This window comes from Serinus canaria, chromosome 1A (genome assembly GCF_022539315.1).
Source record: "Serinus canaria isolate serCan28SL12 chromosome 1A, serCan2020, whole genome shotgun sequence".
Lineage (NCBI taxonomy): Eukaryota > Metazoa > Chordata > Aves > Passeriformes > Fringillidae > Serinus > Serinus canaria.
Window position 1 is genome coordinate 33,027,627 of NC_066314.1, and position 20,023 is coordinate 33,047,649.

General features: G+C 37.3%; 1 protein-coding gene across 6 annotated transcripts in view; it reads right to left on the minus strand.

The window, feature by feature from the left end:
- Positions 1 to 20,023, minus strand: part of GRIP1 (glutamate receptor interacting protein 1) — a 310,634-nt gene that overhangs the window by 74,256 nt on the left and 216,355 nt on the right. For 5 of the 6 annotated variants that reach the window (XM_050984746.1, XM_050984727.1, XM_050984739.1 and 2 more), the window contains 4 exons: positions 5,089 to 5,224; positions 3,994 to 4,139; positions 919 to 1,002; positions 8 to 83 (listed from right to left, as the gene is read on the minus strand). In XM_050984746.1, coding sequence (XP_050840703.1) covers positions 8 to 83; positions 919 to 1,002; positions 3,994 to 4,139; positions 5,089 to 5,224 — 442 coding nt within the window. Of the gene's footprint in view, positions 1 to 7; positions 84 to 918; positions 1,003 to 3,993; positions 4,140 to 5,088; positions 5,225 to 7,002; positions 7,077 to 20,023 lie in introns of all 6 variants that reach the window. The other variant, XM_050984753.1, reaches the window with a different exon arrangement.

Sequence of the window (20,023 nt, forward strand, 5' to 3'; positions counted from 1 at the left end):
ATTGTACCTGTCAGCAGGCCCTCCAGGTCTGACACATGTTATTACTACAGGACGAGATTTATTTCTGTCATCGTGTGCTCCACCTGGAAAGGAAAAAGTCAGAGAAAGTATTCCTTCATTTTATGCTTTTTATGAAAGCTCATTTCCAAAAGGCAAGCCTACATCTTGTAGCATGCACCTTCACAGATGGGCTAAAAAAAAAGAAAAAAATGGCCAAGCCATTAATATGACCCTCCACTGAATTTTACCTCAATAAAATCAACTTACTCTATATATAGATGAATCTTTTAAAACATTTCTATGGAGGGATTCTTACCAAATGAGTATTTTTCCCTTAGAACCTTCACTCTGAAAATATGATCTCACTGTGAACACATTGTTCTGCAATGTTTGCAGCACAGAGGATAAAACCCTGTACTTTATGTATACTCAGAATAATGAGTGACCACTAATAATTTATGTATTAAATAAAAAAGACATTTTCCCTGAAAAGAATAATAATTCATTATTGGGGTATATTAATTAACAGCTGCATCTTTTTTCTCTTCTCCAAGTCAGTGATATTTTAGGTGTACAATTCAGACTACCAGCAGTAATAATCAAATTTCATGACAAATATATACAAGTACTATTTGTAAATAATTTTAAGAACTATGATTCTCCTGGTGATTTCAGTGGTAGCAGAATCTGCTGTTATATGACCAGAGTTTGTCCTGTTTCCTTGGCATAGTCAATTACTTAAAATTCTTCCATAAACAAAAATTAGAGCAGCTACAAAAGCAACACATGAGAGTATGGAAAATGTAATATATTGATTTTTACAAACTGTAAGCCATAAATCTTGACATATTTCTGAGTGCTTCAAAAACTTATAGCTTTTTTTTTAAACAAGAAAATACAAACTCAACAATAACTCACCTCTTATTACAAATCCAAAAGTGTTCCCTTCTTTATGTAAAGTAACTTCCACAGTTCTAAAGATGAGACCTGATCCTTGTACAGCTAAAAGAAAAAAAAATCCAAACCTTAATGGTTATTATTTTTCTAATTATACACACAGATTTACACCTTTTCCAATTTAAGAAAGATATTCAGTCATGCAACTGGAAAGACTCAATTACAGAACAGACAGATTGAAGACCTGTAATTAAACAGAACTCATCCCCTTTTTGAAAGAATTTTGGGCTAGATATTTTGCAGAGTGACAATGATTTGGAAAAAAGACACAGATGCATATATCAGTTGAGGAATTTGAGTCTTACTGTTTAAATTATGGCATAATTTTGTTTTCTTATAGTTACAGAAGAGTGCTAAAAAACATGGAAACACACAGTGAGACAAAAATTACAGAAATTAAATTCTTAAGAGTACCTACTGAGCTTCTTGTTTAGCTATGAAAACATTTGCTTTTGTCACTTAGAGAGAAGACAGTCAAGATTTTTGGGGTGTTTCTTTCTTATTCTCTCATCTTAGGTTACTAGATTACAATGCATAATGCATTTTATTATCATAAGGATTTTTTTTCTTTTTCAAAATGTAGCATGCTCCCTTATAGTTCGTGAGTTAGTAAAAAAGTTATTTGGTTTGTAGTTGAGTCAGTATTTTCTCTGGAAGTACTAAAGAACTGGTGTCCAGCTGGACTAGGAGGTGAGAAGCCTAATGCACAGACCAATGCATTTGGGTGTGATAATCCACTTTACAGAATTTCAAACCACTGCTGTTAAGAGACCAGCAGACAGTTTGCTATTAGCTTTTACAGGAAAAACTTTAGCTGGGTCTAAGAACTCAATTTTCCAATGGGAAAAGGACTCTGTGCAAAATCACATGCACTCACACTTTCCACCTTCCACTAAAGTGCTGCAAACAGAACAAACACACATAAAATTAAAAAAAAAATCAAAACCAAACCAACCCGGCTCTATAAAATACATGCTCTGTGAGCAGCAGAACTAATGAAAACTTGTGTCATTTAATGTTCCTGCCTGCAATAACCAGAGTTACCCTGTCAGGATACCCTGAGGGGGCATGGGATGCCACAAGCTACCCTGTGTGTGCACCAATCATGAAAGGCACCAGGAAGAGCAGAGGGTCCTAAGTGCTCTCTGTCTCTCTGAGGACTCCCCTGCTCCCAGCTCACTCAAGTGTTTATTTCCAGGAAATGTACTGTATGTAATGTACTTTTGGGGGAGTTTTTCAATCCCTATTAAAAAAGTTACTGCAGGGAACAGGGAGAAACACCCAGTGAAATTACATAAATCTCATTTTCTCAGGACAACAGGTGAAATGTGGCCTTCTAGAGCACTGCTCTGTGCTGTAGTAATTCCTGTTACAGCTTGAAGATCATGACTGTGTTACTGAGTCATGGGGTTGTTTTCTTTTCAGTTAGAAATGTTTTACTGACTAAAAAAATGAATTATTAGGAGAAGACAACTTTTGCCTTCATTCCTATTGACAGAAAGTGGCCTTACATATAGCTCATGATGAATCCACACTTCCCCATTTGCTCTCCTCACAGAGAGCAGGAGGCACAACTCTCTCCCAGGATTTTTCCTGGGGAAGGCAGTTAGAAGCTCAGAGAAGAAGTGAAAACAATGCTTATCTCTAGTCACTGCTCCTGTTGTTTTGCACATGTGGAATGTGTTATGGAGACTGTTCACCCAAAGTGATTTGTTAATTGCAAACCAGTGAAAGTTGTTTTGATTCCTTGGCCAACTGATTCAAAGCTGTGTCCTGTCTCCAGACAGTCATGGGTTTTTCTTTACTATCTTTGTAGTATAATATATAATGTAAGATAGTATTAGTGTAATATAGTATAGCTTAATAAAGCCATTATTCATCAGCCTTCTGAAATCAGAGAGTCACAGTACATTATTCCCACCATTAGAGTCACAGTGCATCCACAGACAACGGACAGGCGCTGCTCACCTTCCAGTTTTAAACACTCAGGTGGCTTGTGCTGAAAACAGCAGCTGGACACTCCTGCTGTGAACACTTCAGACATGGAAGGAAGCACTAGGGAGTGGGATTAACAGTGCTCAGCATAATTTAATCCATCACTATTAAATGACTGACATTTTCTGGCTCTGAAACTATGACAGTCCTCTCTCTGAGGGAGCAAGCGTGGGAACAACAGTAGAATTTCATTATGTATGGGGCTGGCAAGGAAGTGCCAGGCCTTCTCCACATCACTGCTAGAAAACTTTAACGAAAGCAGCTTGCTCACTAGTAGTTCATGGAAACAACTAGTCTGCTAATTATTTCCAACTGTATCATCTATGCTTTATGAAGAGGCTGGAAATTCCAAAGTCTTATAGAAAATGTTACAAATGATGCTGTAATTTAGTGTGTCAAAATCCAGTCTCAGTGAACAAGAGTGGCACATTGCTAAAGAGGATGAAAACCAAAGAAAGCCCAGTTGAATAAATGCAAAACAAATAATGCTGGTGAAAGAACTACATCTGCAGCAAACTCTGAACTCAGCTGATTAATTCAGATACTGTGCTTCAGAACATGAAGTTCCCTCTCCACAAGTAAACACTAATCAACAGAGGACATTAAAAAAATTTTAATGTGCTTCTCAGGAGGTCCTAAAAAAACCAAATACATAACTAGACTAATCCTCCAGCTGTTAGAAAGCAGTGGGGAAGTTCATCAGCTTCCGAGCAAAAATCCCCAAATAAAACCCAACCAACCAACCAAAAACCAACTCTCACCCCCAGAAAACCAAAAACAAACAAAAAGCAGAGGTTGGTAACTCTGCTCTGTTGTTGGTGGAATTTCTGGTCCTAAAACATCTGAGAGCATTGCTCTGTACTGCCAGTTTTTTTGTACTACTTCAACACTCTGTGATAAACCACAGGAAAAAAATAGAATTAAGAAAAGAGAATTAAAAAACCACCACTACTAAAATGACTACTACCAGCCATGCCCATCTCACTGTTGACTATGTCTGCTACTCTACACAGGCTTTCTGTTTGCTCTGCAAATACTTACAGATTGGAGGCAGTTCATACTCCACTTCTAACACAACCCTTTCACCAACATTCTTGAGCAGGCTGATGATCTCATCATGGCGAAATTTGGTCAGGTTGATTCCATTCACAGATTTGATGTAGTCTCCTACATCCAGCTGGTCGCTCCTACGGAAAAGCACATATTCCTTTTGTGAAGGACAGATCTGATGAACCAAAGCAAGTCCTTTAAATTACTGTTTAGTAACTGTAAGAATTTTTTTCCCATGAATCTAGATAAAAATAAGTTGATTTTTCTAACAGAAAGTGGTATTCTAAAATGTTAATCTACTCTAGCTTGTTAAATATTAAAATAAGAACATTGTTGCATTATTCATTCCTGAGGTACAAAACCAGCTCTACAATAAAGGAGCTGGATGATTTGCCTGGTTTGGCTTAGGATCTGGGAAGTCATCTTCTTCATGTCCCCATCCTTGTCTCTCTCTTTGGGAAATGACCAAAAAAAATTTTTTTTTGGACATTGGTTGCCTTTACAGCTAGCATCATATCAACAGGAGATGGGCCAAGGCCAAAAGCATATGTTCTACTCAGTTACTTGGAATGATTTAGCTCAACCTTTATCTCTTGACTTGTCTCACTCATGATTAAAAGCCTTTTTTCCTTCCACTCTAGTAGCAATCAAGGTACCTATCACTTTAGAATCTTTCTAATCTCAAAGCTATGTAAGGAAGAATTTAATAAAAAAAAATTATGGTAGCATTATCATTATTTTTTTCCATTTTGTTTTTTTTTCCCCTCAGTATGTTATGCTACTTCTCTCAAATTTTTGTTCAAGGACAAAAAAAACCCCAGAAATAAAACATATAAAACTTAGAAGAAATACCATGAGTCTTATGGCAACTTTCAAAGATTTCATTGGTATTTCCAGTTTTTATCAAAGTAGCCTTGAGCAAAAGGAAGGACCAGCTGTTGCCATGTCCCTCTGAGGTTCTCCAGTGTGATGGGCTGCCATTATAGATGCATCAGGCACATGTTTTCAGGTGACCTTTCTGATGCAGTAGGTATTTCTGAGGCAATCACATATCATAATGCATTTTCCAGCTTGAGATGTGGTTACCTCGCAGCGATTCCTCCTTGTCGAAGGTTAGATACTCTTGGTTTCCCATCCTTGTCAATACCACCCGATACTGTGAGCCCTAGGGTGGTGCCTTCTTTTTTCATTAATTCAACTATTGTTGAGCCCTTGAATTCCTCTGTTGAAAGAAAATTATTATTATTATCACATTATTAAAATTTAAGTAGTAACACAGATGTTCCCTTTCCAATATGTCACCTTCTTCCCAAGAAAATCATTCTGTGTTAGTAAGAAATAACATGTACATCTGGAGATTTTTTATATTACAATTTACAAGTTCTGTCCACAAGGCTCTGCATATAGATAAATCTTGAGCCATATGTTCTGTAAAAGGTTATTAAAAACGACACCAATGTGCTAGTATACTATACAGAGCCAACAAATATGAAGTCTGGGAACACTTATAACTAAAGATAGTTGTTTCTCATTTTAAGAAAGCTATCTTTCCTTATTTTCTGCTCTCTAGCTCTGACCTCCGAGCTTTATAATGCACTTCAACTGATTAAACAGACGGGTAAACCAGACAATGACATAACAGAACTATAATTTTAGGTTCAGACTCACTTTGAGGACACTAGGAGATGTCAGTGTTAATAGAACAATTGAATATAGCAAGAATCCAGACAGACATACATCAGATCTTAACAGTTTTATTCCTTGTTTTTACATAAATACAGCTCCACTCTAACTCTCTGCAACTTCTGCAGAAAAGGTTTAAAGTAAGCGAAGGGCTTTTATAGTGATTAAGTGTATATAATATTTCCCTCACATGCTAAAACACCTTCTTCTGCAGCTTCTTCATTCTTGGAAAATGGTAAGTTAATTCTACAGACAACAAAGGCAGGCCACATGCAGCAAAAAGCCTCAAACTTTCAAAAAGAGATGTCCTTATTGCTCATGGGTGGGCAAGGTAACCTACATACACAGTTGCAGCAGGACTGCAACTCTTTAGAAAGCGGCACGTCCCCTGTTTGCAGTCAGGGAAGACCTAGTAAAGCTACCAGCTGCCCAGGTATTCTGGAAAAATACATGAAATCCTAAAGATCCTGGAAAATCCTGAAAGGATCATCCATCTCAGGATCCTCCTTTTCAGTACTAATATGCAGCTTTTAGGTGAACTCATCAGATACAAACATCTTTTATTCACTGTAAAAAACCAATATATCTGCACTGCATCAGCAATGCTGTGGCAGCATGAGATTTAAAGATGAAAAGCCTCCCAAAACCCAAGCAGGGTCCTTTTGTATATATTCAGATATTCACCACTAAGTGTAGAAGTAGCACTATACAAACAGCAACAAGGCCCTATCAGGATCATTCCACATGACTCAGGAGATGACATAACACGTTTTCTGATGAAGAAACTTTATGATGAAGAACTGCTGCCCTGAACAAGAATTGACAAACCACCACTATTACCTCTGTACTTGAGGAAATAGTGACAGAGAGAGGAAATCATTCAGAAGAGACTTCAGTCTTGGTGCAAGGGCTTGTAATCCATGGTAGTACTTCCAATAGGATTAGCTGCTGAATCTTTTTCTGATGTGGCATCAGCCTGTGCTCCTGCTCATTTCTAGGTGTCTGACAGGCTCTTCTATTTATTCCAGCTGATGATGACCTCGCTTTAGTTATCCACATTTTTACCATCATACGGCATGACTTACATGCTTGGACAAGAATTCCTCTATGCTTATAAAGCTTCTACCACAACAAAATTCTGCAATGCATTCAGGAACACAGGTTGTCAGAAGCAGACAGCAGCGTAGCTAACCAGTGCATTCTCCAACTTGGCTGACACCAAACCACCATTTGGTACCATCTGGAAGCTGTTGAGCTCCCATAATGTTTGCTCACATCTGGCCTTTTTGACAGTTAAGAAAGAACAGATGTGATTACCTGCTTCTGAACATGCAGACGTGTTCCAGAGCTGTAGAGATGCTATGGACCAAAACACTGCTTTTTATAAAAACCTGTAAGTATTCATAACGAATACAAGAGTTAGTCATGGTACTTATGCAACTGAAGATCATGTACACTGGCACCCATGATGCAACCTCAGGTGCTGTGCCAATGTGTGACACATGATTATTCAGGGCTTACTCAACCTCAAGATTGGGAGTCCAAAGGAAAATTCCCCTCCCCTCCCACCTCCCAGACTGAATCCTTCCTTTTTATTCTCAATAGTATAATCTGGTTTCAGTAACCAACTAAGATTTTTTTTTAAACAAATACTTTTCCACAATGCATATACAGGACCTAAACAATGCACTGCATTGCAATGCAATGCCTAATCTTTTGCCATAGCATGTATCATGTGTTTTGATCTTTTACACAGGTTCTGAGTTTGCAATCCAATGCTGGGCAATACTCTGCTACCCAAAGTACATGTGGAACAGATTATCCAAGCAGTATTTTAAGCAGGCTAACAATTATACAATTCCCTTCAACTACTGGCATGGAAAGTGATGACCAGGCTTGTTCCTTCTCATTGTCTATTATGACAAATTTCTCTTTACCTCTGCCAACAGAACAATGACTTCTAGGCACTCTTCCTTGGTAGGCAGGAAGGAAAGATGCACCAGCACTGTAAGGGAGGGGTGGTGTGAAGTGCTCATCGCACACTGAGCAGATAAGGTCATCTAGGCATGCACGTGGTTTCATTAGGTTTGCTGCTCTGAAGGATTTTGTAGCTTTTGTTGTACATAATCATATCAGGAAGAAATTAAACTACCTAAGCTGGTTTTGTTTGTAAGAGACTGTTATCCCTGCAAGTGATCTGAACCAGGCCCATTTGATACCCTCATCATTTTGATTTTCATCTTCGCTTTCTTAAATCGCACATGATTACTGTTCTTATAATGCTATATATGACATGCTTATTCATCTGCATTGCTTTGGCATTATTATTACAGACTAATCCCACTGGAGTATTATTGAAATGCTCAATATCAGAACAATCCTGGGACTTCATTTCCAATCCAATATGCAACTGCATCTGCACATGCTATTTCCTAACTAATGCGAGGTCAGTCCCTGCTTCCTAGTTTAGACAATGCTGTGTTACAATTTGAGGGTAAAAAGTCAAACTACTTAATGTATCACCTCACTCATAATTCATTACTTATGCCAACCAGCAAACTCCTAATTAGTTAGAAGTCTCCGTAGTCTGTTCTTTCTTACGGGTACTCCCACACAGGTAATAATATTAGCATAGTCAGCATCTGAAGGGAAAGCACAGAAGGTATTTCCAGACTTCTTATGAATTCACACTTGGACTTGCCTTCCCTCAGCCTATGGAGGGGAGGCTCTTGGGACTGCCTTAGCACTTCCATCCCTTCTTGCTGTTGCAAGGACAATCCCAGGTACATGCCTGTCCATGCTGCACCAGCCACTCTACAGATTTCTTGGCATCCTGCTCCCTCTGGTATGGGGCTCAGGAATCCTGCTGCATCATGGAGATGGCTCGGCAAGGGGAGCACAAACAGGCACAGGAGCAGACATAAGATGAAAAAGAAAGATTTCTGCTCCAAAGAGCTTCCTTCAGATCTCCAGTTCTGTAAACAGGAGCATACACAGCAGCTGAATTCTACAGAAAACATTACACTGCTGCTGTTTTCTCAGCTGCTGGTCTGGATGCTTCTCTCAGGCTTGCTGTTGCAATATCCTGACTGAGTGTGCCTGACTTGCAGCTGGGTCAGCTGGTGCATTAACACTGTGATCTGCCATGCAGCCTGGAGGACTACAGGGATACTCAACGTACCACAAGAAAGCTTCAAAGATAAAGCTGATGCTCAAATTCAAGACTGGGTAAATCTTACTGTGAGAGAGTGAATACATGGAACAATTTGCAGATAGGTAAAATTGAAAAAACACCATGACCAATTTTTCTTCAAGAATAATAGAAACATAGTAAAGCTTTTTTTAAAAATTATTTTATACATTTTAATATTTTATAGATGAGCAGACTTCTTGTCCTTTTCTACTCTTTGGTGTATATAAATAATATCTTTCAATAAATAAACAGCATGGAAAATAAATTCTCATGAGACTTATGAACCTGGAATATATCCACTTCTTCAAAAAGAAAACAATACTAAATGATAGAAGAGATTTTTTTTCACAGAAAAATATTTGAAAGCTGAGAGAACTCTTAGTCAAAATTATAATTTATTTTCCAAATTACTACAATTTTATATCTTAATGTACATATTAAAGTAAAACTCAAAATATTTGGCTTCATTTCAGATATTAAGGCCCTTCTGTGAAAATTTCATTTTTAAACCCAAAAAGAGTCCAAAGTCTACACAATCAGGTCAACTGCTTGCTTCTATTCTCCACCTAGTGAATAAGTTTGTTAAGTGCAGCTGGAACAGGGCATAAATGGAACTGAACATAAAAGTAAAAAAACCCAAACTTGCTGTTATTGACATTTTCCTACCAAAATCATGTATAATTAAAAAGTAAGTAATTGGTAAGTTTGCTGAAAATATAGTGAATGCTGTCCTGGAATGGATTTTCCCTTGTATGTCAGCAGAAATTCTGCAGAGAAAACATTTTGCTTTACATCCCAGTAGGTATCTCCTAGCTTAATAAGAAATCACATAAAGATAAAGTCAATTCTTTGGGAAGAGACAGCAGTTTGTTATAGTGGAGACATCACATTTACTCACTGTTTCAAGTCCTGTGGGTATGTGTATTTCTCTCAGTGTGACAAGAAGGATGTCAAGAGATGATGAACAGTTCATTCCTTGTTACCCTTTTCCTGACTGGCTGCCAGTAACTTCTAAACCACCTAAATTTCTATCAAAACCAAACAAAACCACAGCACTGAGGAGAGTCTGAAGACATGAAGTGGTCACAGCCTGTGCTGTGGCCTCTTGCACTGTGGGTTGCTTGCCTCTGAACTAGGACTGGTTTGAGGATTGTCCCTCCACAAGCTGGAGGGACAATCCCCAAACCAGTCCTAGTTCAGAGGCAAGCAACCCACAGTGCAAGACAGACTGGTACAAGGTGCAGCAGAGCACATCTACAAGGCACAGCACACCTCAGTTACCAACACCACTGTAAATTTAAACACTGCCAATGCAGGCTGCCTTGGGTCAGCAGACAGGTTAATCCGTATAAATGTAGGGGTGAAATGTTCTACCATTTTCAGTGAAAGCAAAGGAGATAGGTAAGGCTAACACACTTGCAAAAAACTCTCTAAAACAGATTCAGTTTACACTGACACACCTGTTCTGGTTGTGTACAAGGAATTAGATTATCTCCTTTTTACCTTTTTTTTTTCCCCCCCAGCTATAAGAGCATCTACAAGATGACTTTGCCATTGCAAAAATATTACCTAAAACCCAAATACCTTCCACCAGTGCTTACAGAGTAGAAAAAGTCTGCCTATCCTAGGTATGACACAGAAAAGGAAATAAGGGTGTTTTATGATCCATCACAAGCAATGATATACAGGACATGATCACATAATTCACTGAAAACACCAGGCCTGCAGGACACAACAGCACAGTTCACACCTGGGTTCATTGGCTGCCTGTCTCAAACGAGCTTAGCTCTTGTGCTATTTGGTTTTGGGTACATTTTTCATATTCACAGAATCTTTAGCAGCCAACACTCTCTAAATCCCAACTGAGCCATTCAACAAAGGAGGTCTTCAATTTAACCACAAATGTAAGCATTATATTTTAAATTCTGTTTCTAACTAAAATATCAGAATTTAATACAAATATCCCAAGCCTGAAAATCAAATAACCACCAGAAAGCCAGCTGCAGACAAAAAAAAAAAGAGGACCTTAATTCTTAATGAAAGAACCTCACCAATTCTTAAAAGAAGAGTATTGAAAGAAACATATATGACACCGTTATCAATGCACACTGCAATAACTTCACTAATTACATTTCAGGAGTGAACAATGACTGGAGTAAACCATTATTACCTTCCTATGGCCTAACATTTGCATCCCACAGCCTACAGTGTAGCCCCAGTGCTTCCCCAGCAGCAGCACAGCTGTGCTACCAATGGCACATGCTCAAAGCACAATATCCTGCTTGCATCTGAATCCGCTCCTTGTCGACAGGAGTAGTAGAGGACATTTGCCAGAAAATGAAAAAAGGTGTGGCATGGTGTAAAATCAGTTTTCACATTAAAGGAGCTTCCCACAGAAAAGACAAGGATGATCTCTGTGAAGTCAAATTACAAAGGATGGCTTCATATGAGGGTGCTTAGAGGAAAAAGTGGTCCATGGCAGCAGCTGTGTAAGGAGCAGAGAGGTTTCTCCAGGCTAAGCGTGGCAGATATGCAGACTAAAACAAGAGATGGATGGCCACATGTCCAGATGCTTTTTCAAGCCAGATAAGTGCTGGTAAGGGAACAACAGGCTTTTTGGTCCTCTGGATAGTCCTGCTTGCAAAAATTCCACACTGAAAGCATTTCCAAGCATGGGGTTTCTTTTTGTGGTTTTTTTTTTTTTTTTTTTTTTTTGTTTTGTTTTTGTTTTGTTGGTTTTTTTTTTTGTTGTTGTTGTTGTTGTTTTCCTCTTGTATTTGCAATTGAATTGCACAATAGTGCATTCCATGTACTATCAGCCTTAAATTATTCATTACATTAATTTGACAGATATTGTGCAAAGAGATCAATCTGAGTTATCTTAACACAGATGATGGCATCTGATTCTTCTAAGAGCTGAGTCTATTAGGAATTTTTGTCAGTGAACACTTCTGAATTTTTTTCTCTGTACTTTTTTTTTGCTCTACATCAAGGATTGGAAAAATCAGGCTAAACACAATCAATCCCTATTTATAATCCCTGAGCAGATAAATTCAACAGGAGGAAAAGCTATTTTAAAAAATTATAAAACATTTACAATTTAGCTTCAATAAATATGAATACTATAACATATTACTGTAAGAATATCCAGATTCAGTGAAATCAAAACAACAGAACTTTTTATTGTATTATTACCTACCAAAAAAAAAATATCCCTGATATGCCACCTTCTTGTAGGGTTGGAATAAAGATGCAGTGCAAACTACAACTTGCTCAATGATGCAGTCTAGTGAAAGCACATTTATTCCTTAAGCTAGCTGGGAAGTTTTAGTGTTTTCATCAAAGGTTCTCTTTTAGAGAAAACCTACAAGTATCTACACTATCCGTTGATCACTTTAAAATCTGCAACCATCAACTTCCTTATCTTCAGATGAGGACAATTCCACCTTGAGGTACTTGCTATGTTTCAGAAAGCTCAAGCATTTTTTTGCTTCCTCATTATCTATGATGGCAGTCAAATTCCTGAACATCTGTTGGGCCCAGAGCAGCTCACTAAACTGTCAAGGTAGAACTTTATGAAGCAAAGACATTGGAAGGTAAAAATGAGCACAGTGATGAAGGACTTGATGATCTCAACCTTCACCTCTTCAGCAGATATTGCAGGGCTTCCCCAGAGCTCAAGCTTCCATGCTTCCACACCATATCATTGTTAGCTTGGGTGTGGAATGGGTAGAAGGTACTTCCAAGCTGAAGATTATACCTGTAGTTATCTCAAATTTGTATCTCCCACATGAAACAAGTATCTCCTTTTGAAAATTCTGATCATGCAATAAGCAACAAAATCTTAAAATCAGGAATGCCTTGTGCACCAGCAGTGCAACCCTGACCTCCTCTGCTTGTTTCTGTTTACAGTAGTGATGAAGAAAGGACAGAGGTCCATGACATTATTCTTTTCTACATTTCTGTCTGAATGGGATAGAGCCTTCATTAACCTTCCTTTGCTAGTAGAAACACTACTGTGCAGAACAGCACAGAACTTAGACACTAATTTAGATTTATAAAACTTCTTCCCATAATTCTGATGAATTCACCTCCAACTTCCTCTTAATTTCTTTTTAATGAAAAATTAACACCAAGAAAACTCTTGATCATTTGTGCTTCTTTACACTGATGTCTCACTACTCACAAAAACACAGCCTAACTGTTGCAGTTTCTCTGCTTTCTACAGTTACCAAAATGGATCAGGCACGATTGATTACAGGACTGATAGTATTTGTGCATTTCAAAGCAGGAAAGAACCACTGAAAACAATTCTCACCCTCATCACCTGAGTGAGACAAGCAGACAAACATGATATGGTGGTACCTCCACCTACAGATTATCTTTTAAAAAGATATCCAGTGTGGCTTTGAAAGTGATGAAAACTCTGCTACATGTATAGATAATGTTTATCTGATTTGGGAGTAGACAAGCCTTCAAGACAAAGATCTCATTATAGTACCATTATTACATTCAGGATATCCCTTTGATACAGAATTGTGATCTCCAATCAAATCACCTCCTAATCTTTTTTCCCTTTTAGATTAAGAACTGTCTGAACTGCTTAGGTTTTTGCTATTTAAGACATGGTTTGCCACAATGTTGTAACATCCTGTTGCTACCAGGTAAATTTTAGCAATAGCATCATTAAATCACATTTCTCCATTTGAGCTATCATTTATTTTTCCTGACATACCTTGCATTGCCTCTTATGATCTACAGTTGCTATATAATGTAACATTTTAGTTAACACAAGACAGTGGTTTTCCTTTTTATGACATGGAGCTAGAACATTAGTGTCATGGCAAACCAAAGCAGTAAGGATAAGAAAATGATATAGTAATGGTGTCACTCCTTTTTAGAAAAACTATTGTTCATGTATTCAAATAGTGGGCAGTGAATTTTAAATATTTGATATTTGGAGGAATGGGACTGCATAACTTTTCATAGTACACAGATTAAGGAACAGATGTTTAAGTTTTTAGGGGTCATATATGTAAATGATTGCCGAACAAATACACCTGAATGATATACACACCCTGCCTTTTGACTTGGTAGTATTGAAGGGGACTCAGCATGACAAAAGGGTTTATCAAAGTCTCTGTGCAGAAGATCAGGCTGTCCTTGAGAAAATGAGATATGGAAGAGAAAAACGAGAAATATGGAAAGCGTGAGTGAACGCTTCCCACAATTTTACCTTTTGTCCTTTGTGCTCAGTGACTGCTGATATCTTTATGGTTTGCTTACTCTTCACCTTTGTGGAAAAGCCCAACCCAGAAATGCTGACCTCTGGAAGACGGTAGTTCAAAATCAGGCTGGATGAATGCATTGCTACAAATAGTTTAAAAATTGATCTGTCAATGACTCATTCTTTTTGCATATCTCAATCTGATCTAAAACTAAAGTTACAGGGACGGTTTAGGGGGCAATTTAATATGCAATCTAACAAACAGGATGCACTGTATTTTACTCGGTTTTCACAGGAAAAAAAAGTGCCTGTGTCAAAAAGATTATTAACTTACTCAGTATTCAAGATGAAGGAAAAAATACACTTAAAGCCAATGGAAAAGGAGGGTTAAAGAACTGCAAAATAAGCTACTGGCTTATATTAAAATTTATCAAATCACAGAAATAGTGATGACTTTAGATGTCAATAAGCACTTAAGATCCACAAGAATTTACTATTCTTGTAAAGTAAGTGTGTCAGCATGGGGGGAAAAAAGAAAAGGAATAATTCAGGCATTTCTGGGCTACTAACCTGTGCTCTGTAACTCTCTAATCAATCTCTGTGCTTATTCCCTGAAGTTTAATGTATGCATAATGAACTAATGGCAAAGAGGGATGAAGACAGATGCCTTCATTTGCATGAACTAGCTTATTAGATAGTCAAGCTTGCTGAAAAAATCACTGCAGCAAAACAATAAAATACCCAGCTGCAAAAATCTACCTATGTGAGTTCTTTTTTCATCCTAATTGTCACCATATCCCATTAAATTAGCACAGAAACTGAGATGGCCTCATATTAGCACATAGTGACATTGCACACACTAGCCTGTGAGACAACAGGAACACTTTAGGTCACTTCAAGAAGGTGTTTGCAGGTTTTTGTAAAAATCTAAATGTGCCATCAACATAAGAGGCTTATATTATTCCAGAACAGCCTCATTATTATATATAGGAAGAAGACTTTCCTCTGTCCAAAATATGACATAAATTTCACAGGAAAGTTTTTTGGCGTTTCTTTCAACATTTACTCTTACTGTCCAGAAACTCTGGGTGAAAAGGAACAAAGATTACATCTTACCTTCCTCTCCAAAAACATTAAGATCTGCTAACTGTATGTTCTGATTCACCTCTACTTCAAAAACACATCTTGTCTGTTGAGTCTATTGCAACGTCCTTCTCTTCTTTCAGTGACCAACAGGTTAAAACAGACAGGAAAATGTTTATATGGATTGAAGAAATAGCTAAAATCTTCAAACAGACTGAAACAGATAAAGATTCAGCTAAATAGTACTACCTGAAGGCTTTAATGACATCTTTCTTTCCAAGCACAGTGCAATGTACAGAATCTCAACAAGGATGCAAATGAGGAAACTGCTAACACAACTCAAAGCACCCTTGTTGAAAATACTTCTTCTAAAGTAAAACTGTCTGTGAAAAACAGCTGATTCTTAATAAAGACTGTGCCCAAACAGAAGGAACCAGCAACTTCTTCAGGTTGCTGACTCCATGCAAACAATTCACAAGATGTGTTTGTCCCTGGTTTTTTTTTCTCCTCTGCTTTTAAAGGATATACTGCTAGCATTTTTAAAGAAAATATTCAAATCCTAAATTATTTTAAATTTACAAAAATCACTTGAGGAACTTAGCAGGCCTTTCTCAATACAGATGCTTCAGCACAGACATCTTCCACTACCACTGAGAATAAAATTTGCTAATCAGACCTAGAGAAAAAGTTACGGAACTCTTACATTTCATTTGGTTCCAGGCTGGTATACAACTTTGCTAAGTTACACAAACAAGTGCATTCTGAATTTTTTTTCTCCTCCACATAAATCAATATGTGGTGTTTTTGAAATAACTTCTGCTCCCTGTGGTCTTACAAAATGTCCGTAAGAGAGTCTTTGCTCCAGTTTTTCTTTCCCTTCTTGATTTACCAAAGGTTGCAACAGGCTGGTATACTCACAATATTTTCCTTAGTGGAGACCCAGAGCTTATAATGGAGATAGAGATAATCAGCCTAATGTTAGCTGCTACAATCTCATAAGACTGTTTAGATTTTGAGTTTATAATGCCTAATTTTAATAGAAAAATACAAGATGATGCCCTGACATCTTCTGCTTCCCATGTTTTGACTACTGGTCAATGATAATTTTATAGGGTAGTAGATATATTAAAAATTGCAGTGGATCAACAAATAAAATGTTCTAGTCTCTACTCCAATTTTATACACAGAGAAAACTGGGACTATAAAATGTATTTACAACTTATCAAAAATACTCCAATTTGCCCAATACCCTTAACACAGGCCATGAAAAGCACATCCTAACATACATTATAATGATATCCAGTTATCATCCTTGTTGGCTAGCACTTAAACTAGACTAATTTAAACAGCTTTCCTATTGTTTTCTGTGATGTGTGATTAAGTCAAGCTTTGAGATTGGATAGACGTTCCCATCCACTATGTGCTCTCTATTGCACCATTACCTTTGGTTAGTGGCTAAAGAAAAAGCTCTTGGCTTTTAATGGCCTCATCAATTACATACCATCCTTATCATAAAATTGCAAAAGTTCCTTACTGGGTATCTGGGTTTGTAGCTATAAATTTGTAATGACTTTCAAATATATTTGCTAAACTTTCAATTTCAGAAATTTATCTGAAATCTCTCTGAAAGAGAACACTTTTAGTCCCATGTGAATATGTAAAATATGAGTTATTTAGAAATTATTACTTGTACTGTAGCACTTTTATTCTTGATAGATTTGGTCTATTTTGTTGCAGTCTTGGCATAATGGCATGATTTCCCTGTATGACCTCTATCAATTTTTACTTCTCACTTTTCCCTACAGAAGCAATATTCTGGGGTTCAAGAGTCACATTGTTATCAGGTATGATCACTCATCATTTGGCAGTGATATCTAAAATTCAGCCCTAACACGTCTCATTTGTCTATGACATTGTGTCTTTAGTATCTCAAAGGTCAGTGCCCATTTTCTATATCATTTATCCAACAAGTATTCAGGGTCACAGTGTCATCTAATATAGGAGGAAGGTCTTGGCAGAATCTTGTCTCACAGTTAACTATTAAGTTGGGCTCGTTTTGCTTCACCAATAAAATCAATTAGCGTTGAAGACAGACATTTGTTCCTGCTTGGATTGATATTCACAGTGTCCTTCTACCCATGTTTTCTGTGAATAAGAGCAATGAAATCTCCTGACTTTGGCCTTGTTGCTATTTTCCCCTATTAAAATACTCCTTGTTTTGCTTTCTTGTACTCTTTTCAGGTTGGAGATAAGGGAGACTTTAATGAAGAGCTTTCTTTATGTGTTTATTCACATAACATCAGTGGATTCCCCAAACTACACAGACATAAAGTGACACAGATAGCTGCAATTTGGACAAGGACAATAAATAAATTAAAAATACTATCTGCATGCTCCTAGTCTGTATATCACTTACAAAGTTAAAAAAGTACCTTACAATACCAATGTAAAAGATGTGAATGGATGTGTGCACCTATATATAAAACCCCAACAGGGGCCCAGTAAATTAATTACAAAATTAAAGTTGCCAAAAAGTTTTTTGGGAACCCTCCCAGGTGAACAAACCTCTCAGAATAATTAATACAAACCATGAATATATAAAGAAGACAGTTTAACACAGCAGTACTTAATACACCTTTGTGTTAGTGGAGTAGTGACTGTCACTCAGATGCTTTTTCTCCTTCTTTTGACACAATTCCCCAAGATTATTAGTTACAAAAGAGAGGACAGGAATGTCATGAAAAAGTTTTCACAATAGTTAAAGGAAAATGCCTGGGAGGAAAGACCCCTGAAGCACAACTTGATTACTGTAACAAAGGGAAGATTAAATGGTGATTTCATAGTGAAGTGCCTATAAAGGATGAGGTGAATTTTGATGAAAAACAACTCTTTCTTACAAATGAGGTGAAGCTGAACCTGCGCATACTCAAACTAAAAAGAAATGCAGTGAGTCTAACTACAAAAGGTTGTGATGGGTTTTGCATCACTGGCAACCATAAATAGATTGAACATCCTTCTAAAATATAATTAAAATACAAGTTGAGATACAAATAAATTCCAGGAAGCTGTATGTTAAGATAGACACAAATACCTCTTTTGGCCCTAGAAATTCACAATAAATACATTGAAACTCGAACAGACAAGACCTTTGTTCTTACCACTGCACTTTTAAATAGCAAGGAAACAAAAGCTAGGTTGCACTGATGCTATTACAGACTTCTGGTCTTCCAGATTCTGCACAAACCAAACCACTTCTTTTACTCTACACTATGAAGCATGCCATTACATCTCTGTCTGCCCCATGTACCACAGATGTGATGAGGAAGACACACGAGCACCAGAATCTCTTTTTCTCTTTTGATTGTAAGAAATTAATGGAAAGCATGAAAATGCTATAAGGCAAACAAGCAGAGAAACCTTTTCTCCATCCTCCATACAAAATACTTTAAGCCATTTCATACTGGCAAAATGGACATAGAATTTTATAGCAACAAAAAATAATTTAAGATTTTTGTGTACAAATCAAGCTGTAGAGTGAGAATGAACAGCTTTGATCCACTGATACAGTTGAAAAGAAGAGGCAAACTACTATCTAGATCTGGGGTAGCATATTTTGGTATTATCTTTGTAGATGGTATATTATTTTCTTACTATTTTCATTCCCTGAAATGACATCACTGAAGAAACTGAGAGAGATATTAAAAAACTCCTGAACAGATGGAAATCATGCATTAAGTCCTTTAAAGAGGTATTAGAAACTATATTAGGAACATTAAGAACATCAATTTAATTATCTATAAGATAATAAGAAATTATTAAGTGCAAAAGGAAAAGACTCAAGCAGGCAAATGATTAAAAAATTATCCCAAACTTCTCAGATGAGCAAACTTCCCAGACCTTAAAGGAACAAGCCTGGATTTTGTTTGCTAGTCATTTGCTTTGTGCATATGTCTACAGATTCATGCAACACAAGACTTGTGAAAGAAAGCAATGCTCTCCTGAGTCAGATTAACACTCCATCTAATCCTGCTCCATCTTGGAAAGCAAGAAAATGAGGTTTAGGGACAGCATGACAGCCAGCCTACTTTGCCCAGTCTAGTCCTGCCACACTTCCTTGACACCCAGTAGTGTCACATTAGAGAGTACAATGCTTCTCAGTCTTTTGAATATTTACATATTAAGCTCTTGGCAATTAACTTATTCAGTCTCTTTTGAAAGCATGGACACAGCCTGTATACACAGATTTACTGCTTGCTATTCCACTCTAGAGATACTGGATCCATGAGGATCTCAACATAATGATGCAGAAATCATTTCTGCTGTTGAATACACATTTTTACTCCAATACTGGACTGAAAGCAGTATAGAGAAGAATGTTTAAATAGATTTCCACTCAGAGAAAAATATATTGCCTGAAATTTTTTAAATAAATTTCCTTACTTCTGAACAGACTGGCAAACCTAAGCATTCCTCATGAATCTTCTTCTCATGTACTATCAACTTTTCTGAAGATACCCCCTTTTTTTGCCCCAAGAAAGCCCAGCTGTGCTATCCTGTGAAAATGAAGTCATTTTTCAAGAGGTCAGTACTAAATTTTAGCTTCTCAGTTACCCAGAAGAACCTCTAGCTGCTGTAATAGGTTGTGTATTCCACAAGGGACAGTCAGTCGGGTTTCACAAAGTTTTACAAATTCTTGTAGACAGCAGTGAGTGTTTGGATTGGCAAGTTTTATGTTCAGCCAGGAAGGGATCACGATCAGGGGCACAATCCCACGGTTACAAATATCCCTCTGCTTGGCACCTCCTTCCACTGCCTTTTAAGAGCATATCATTTTC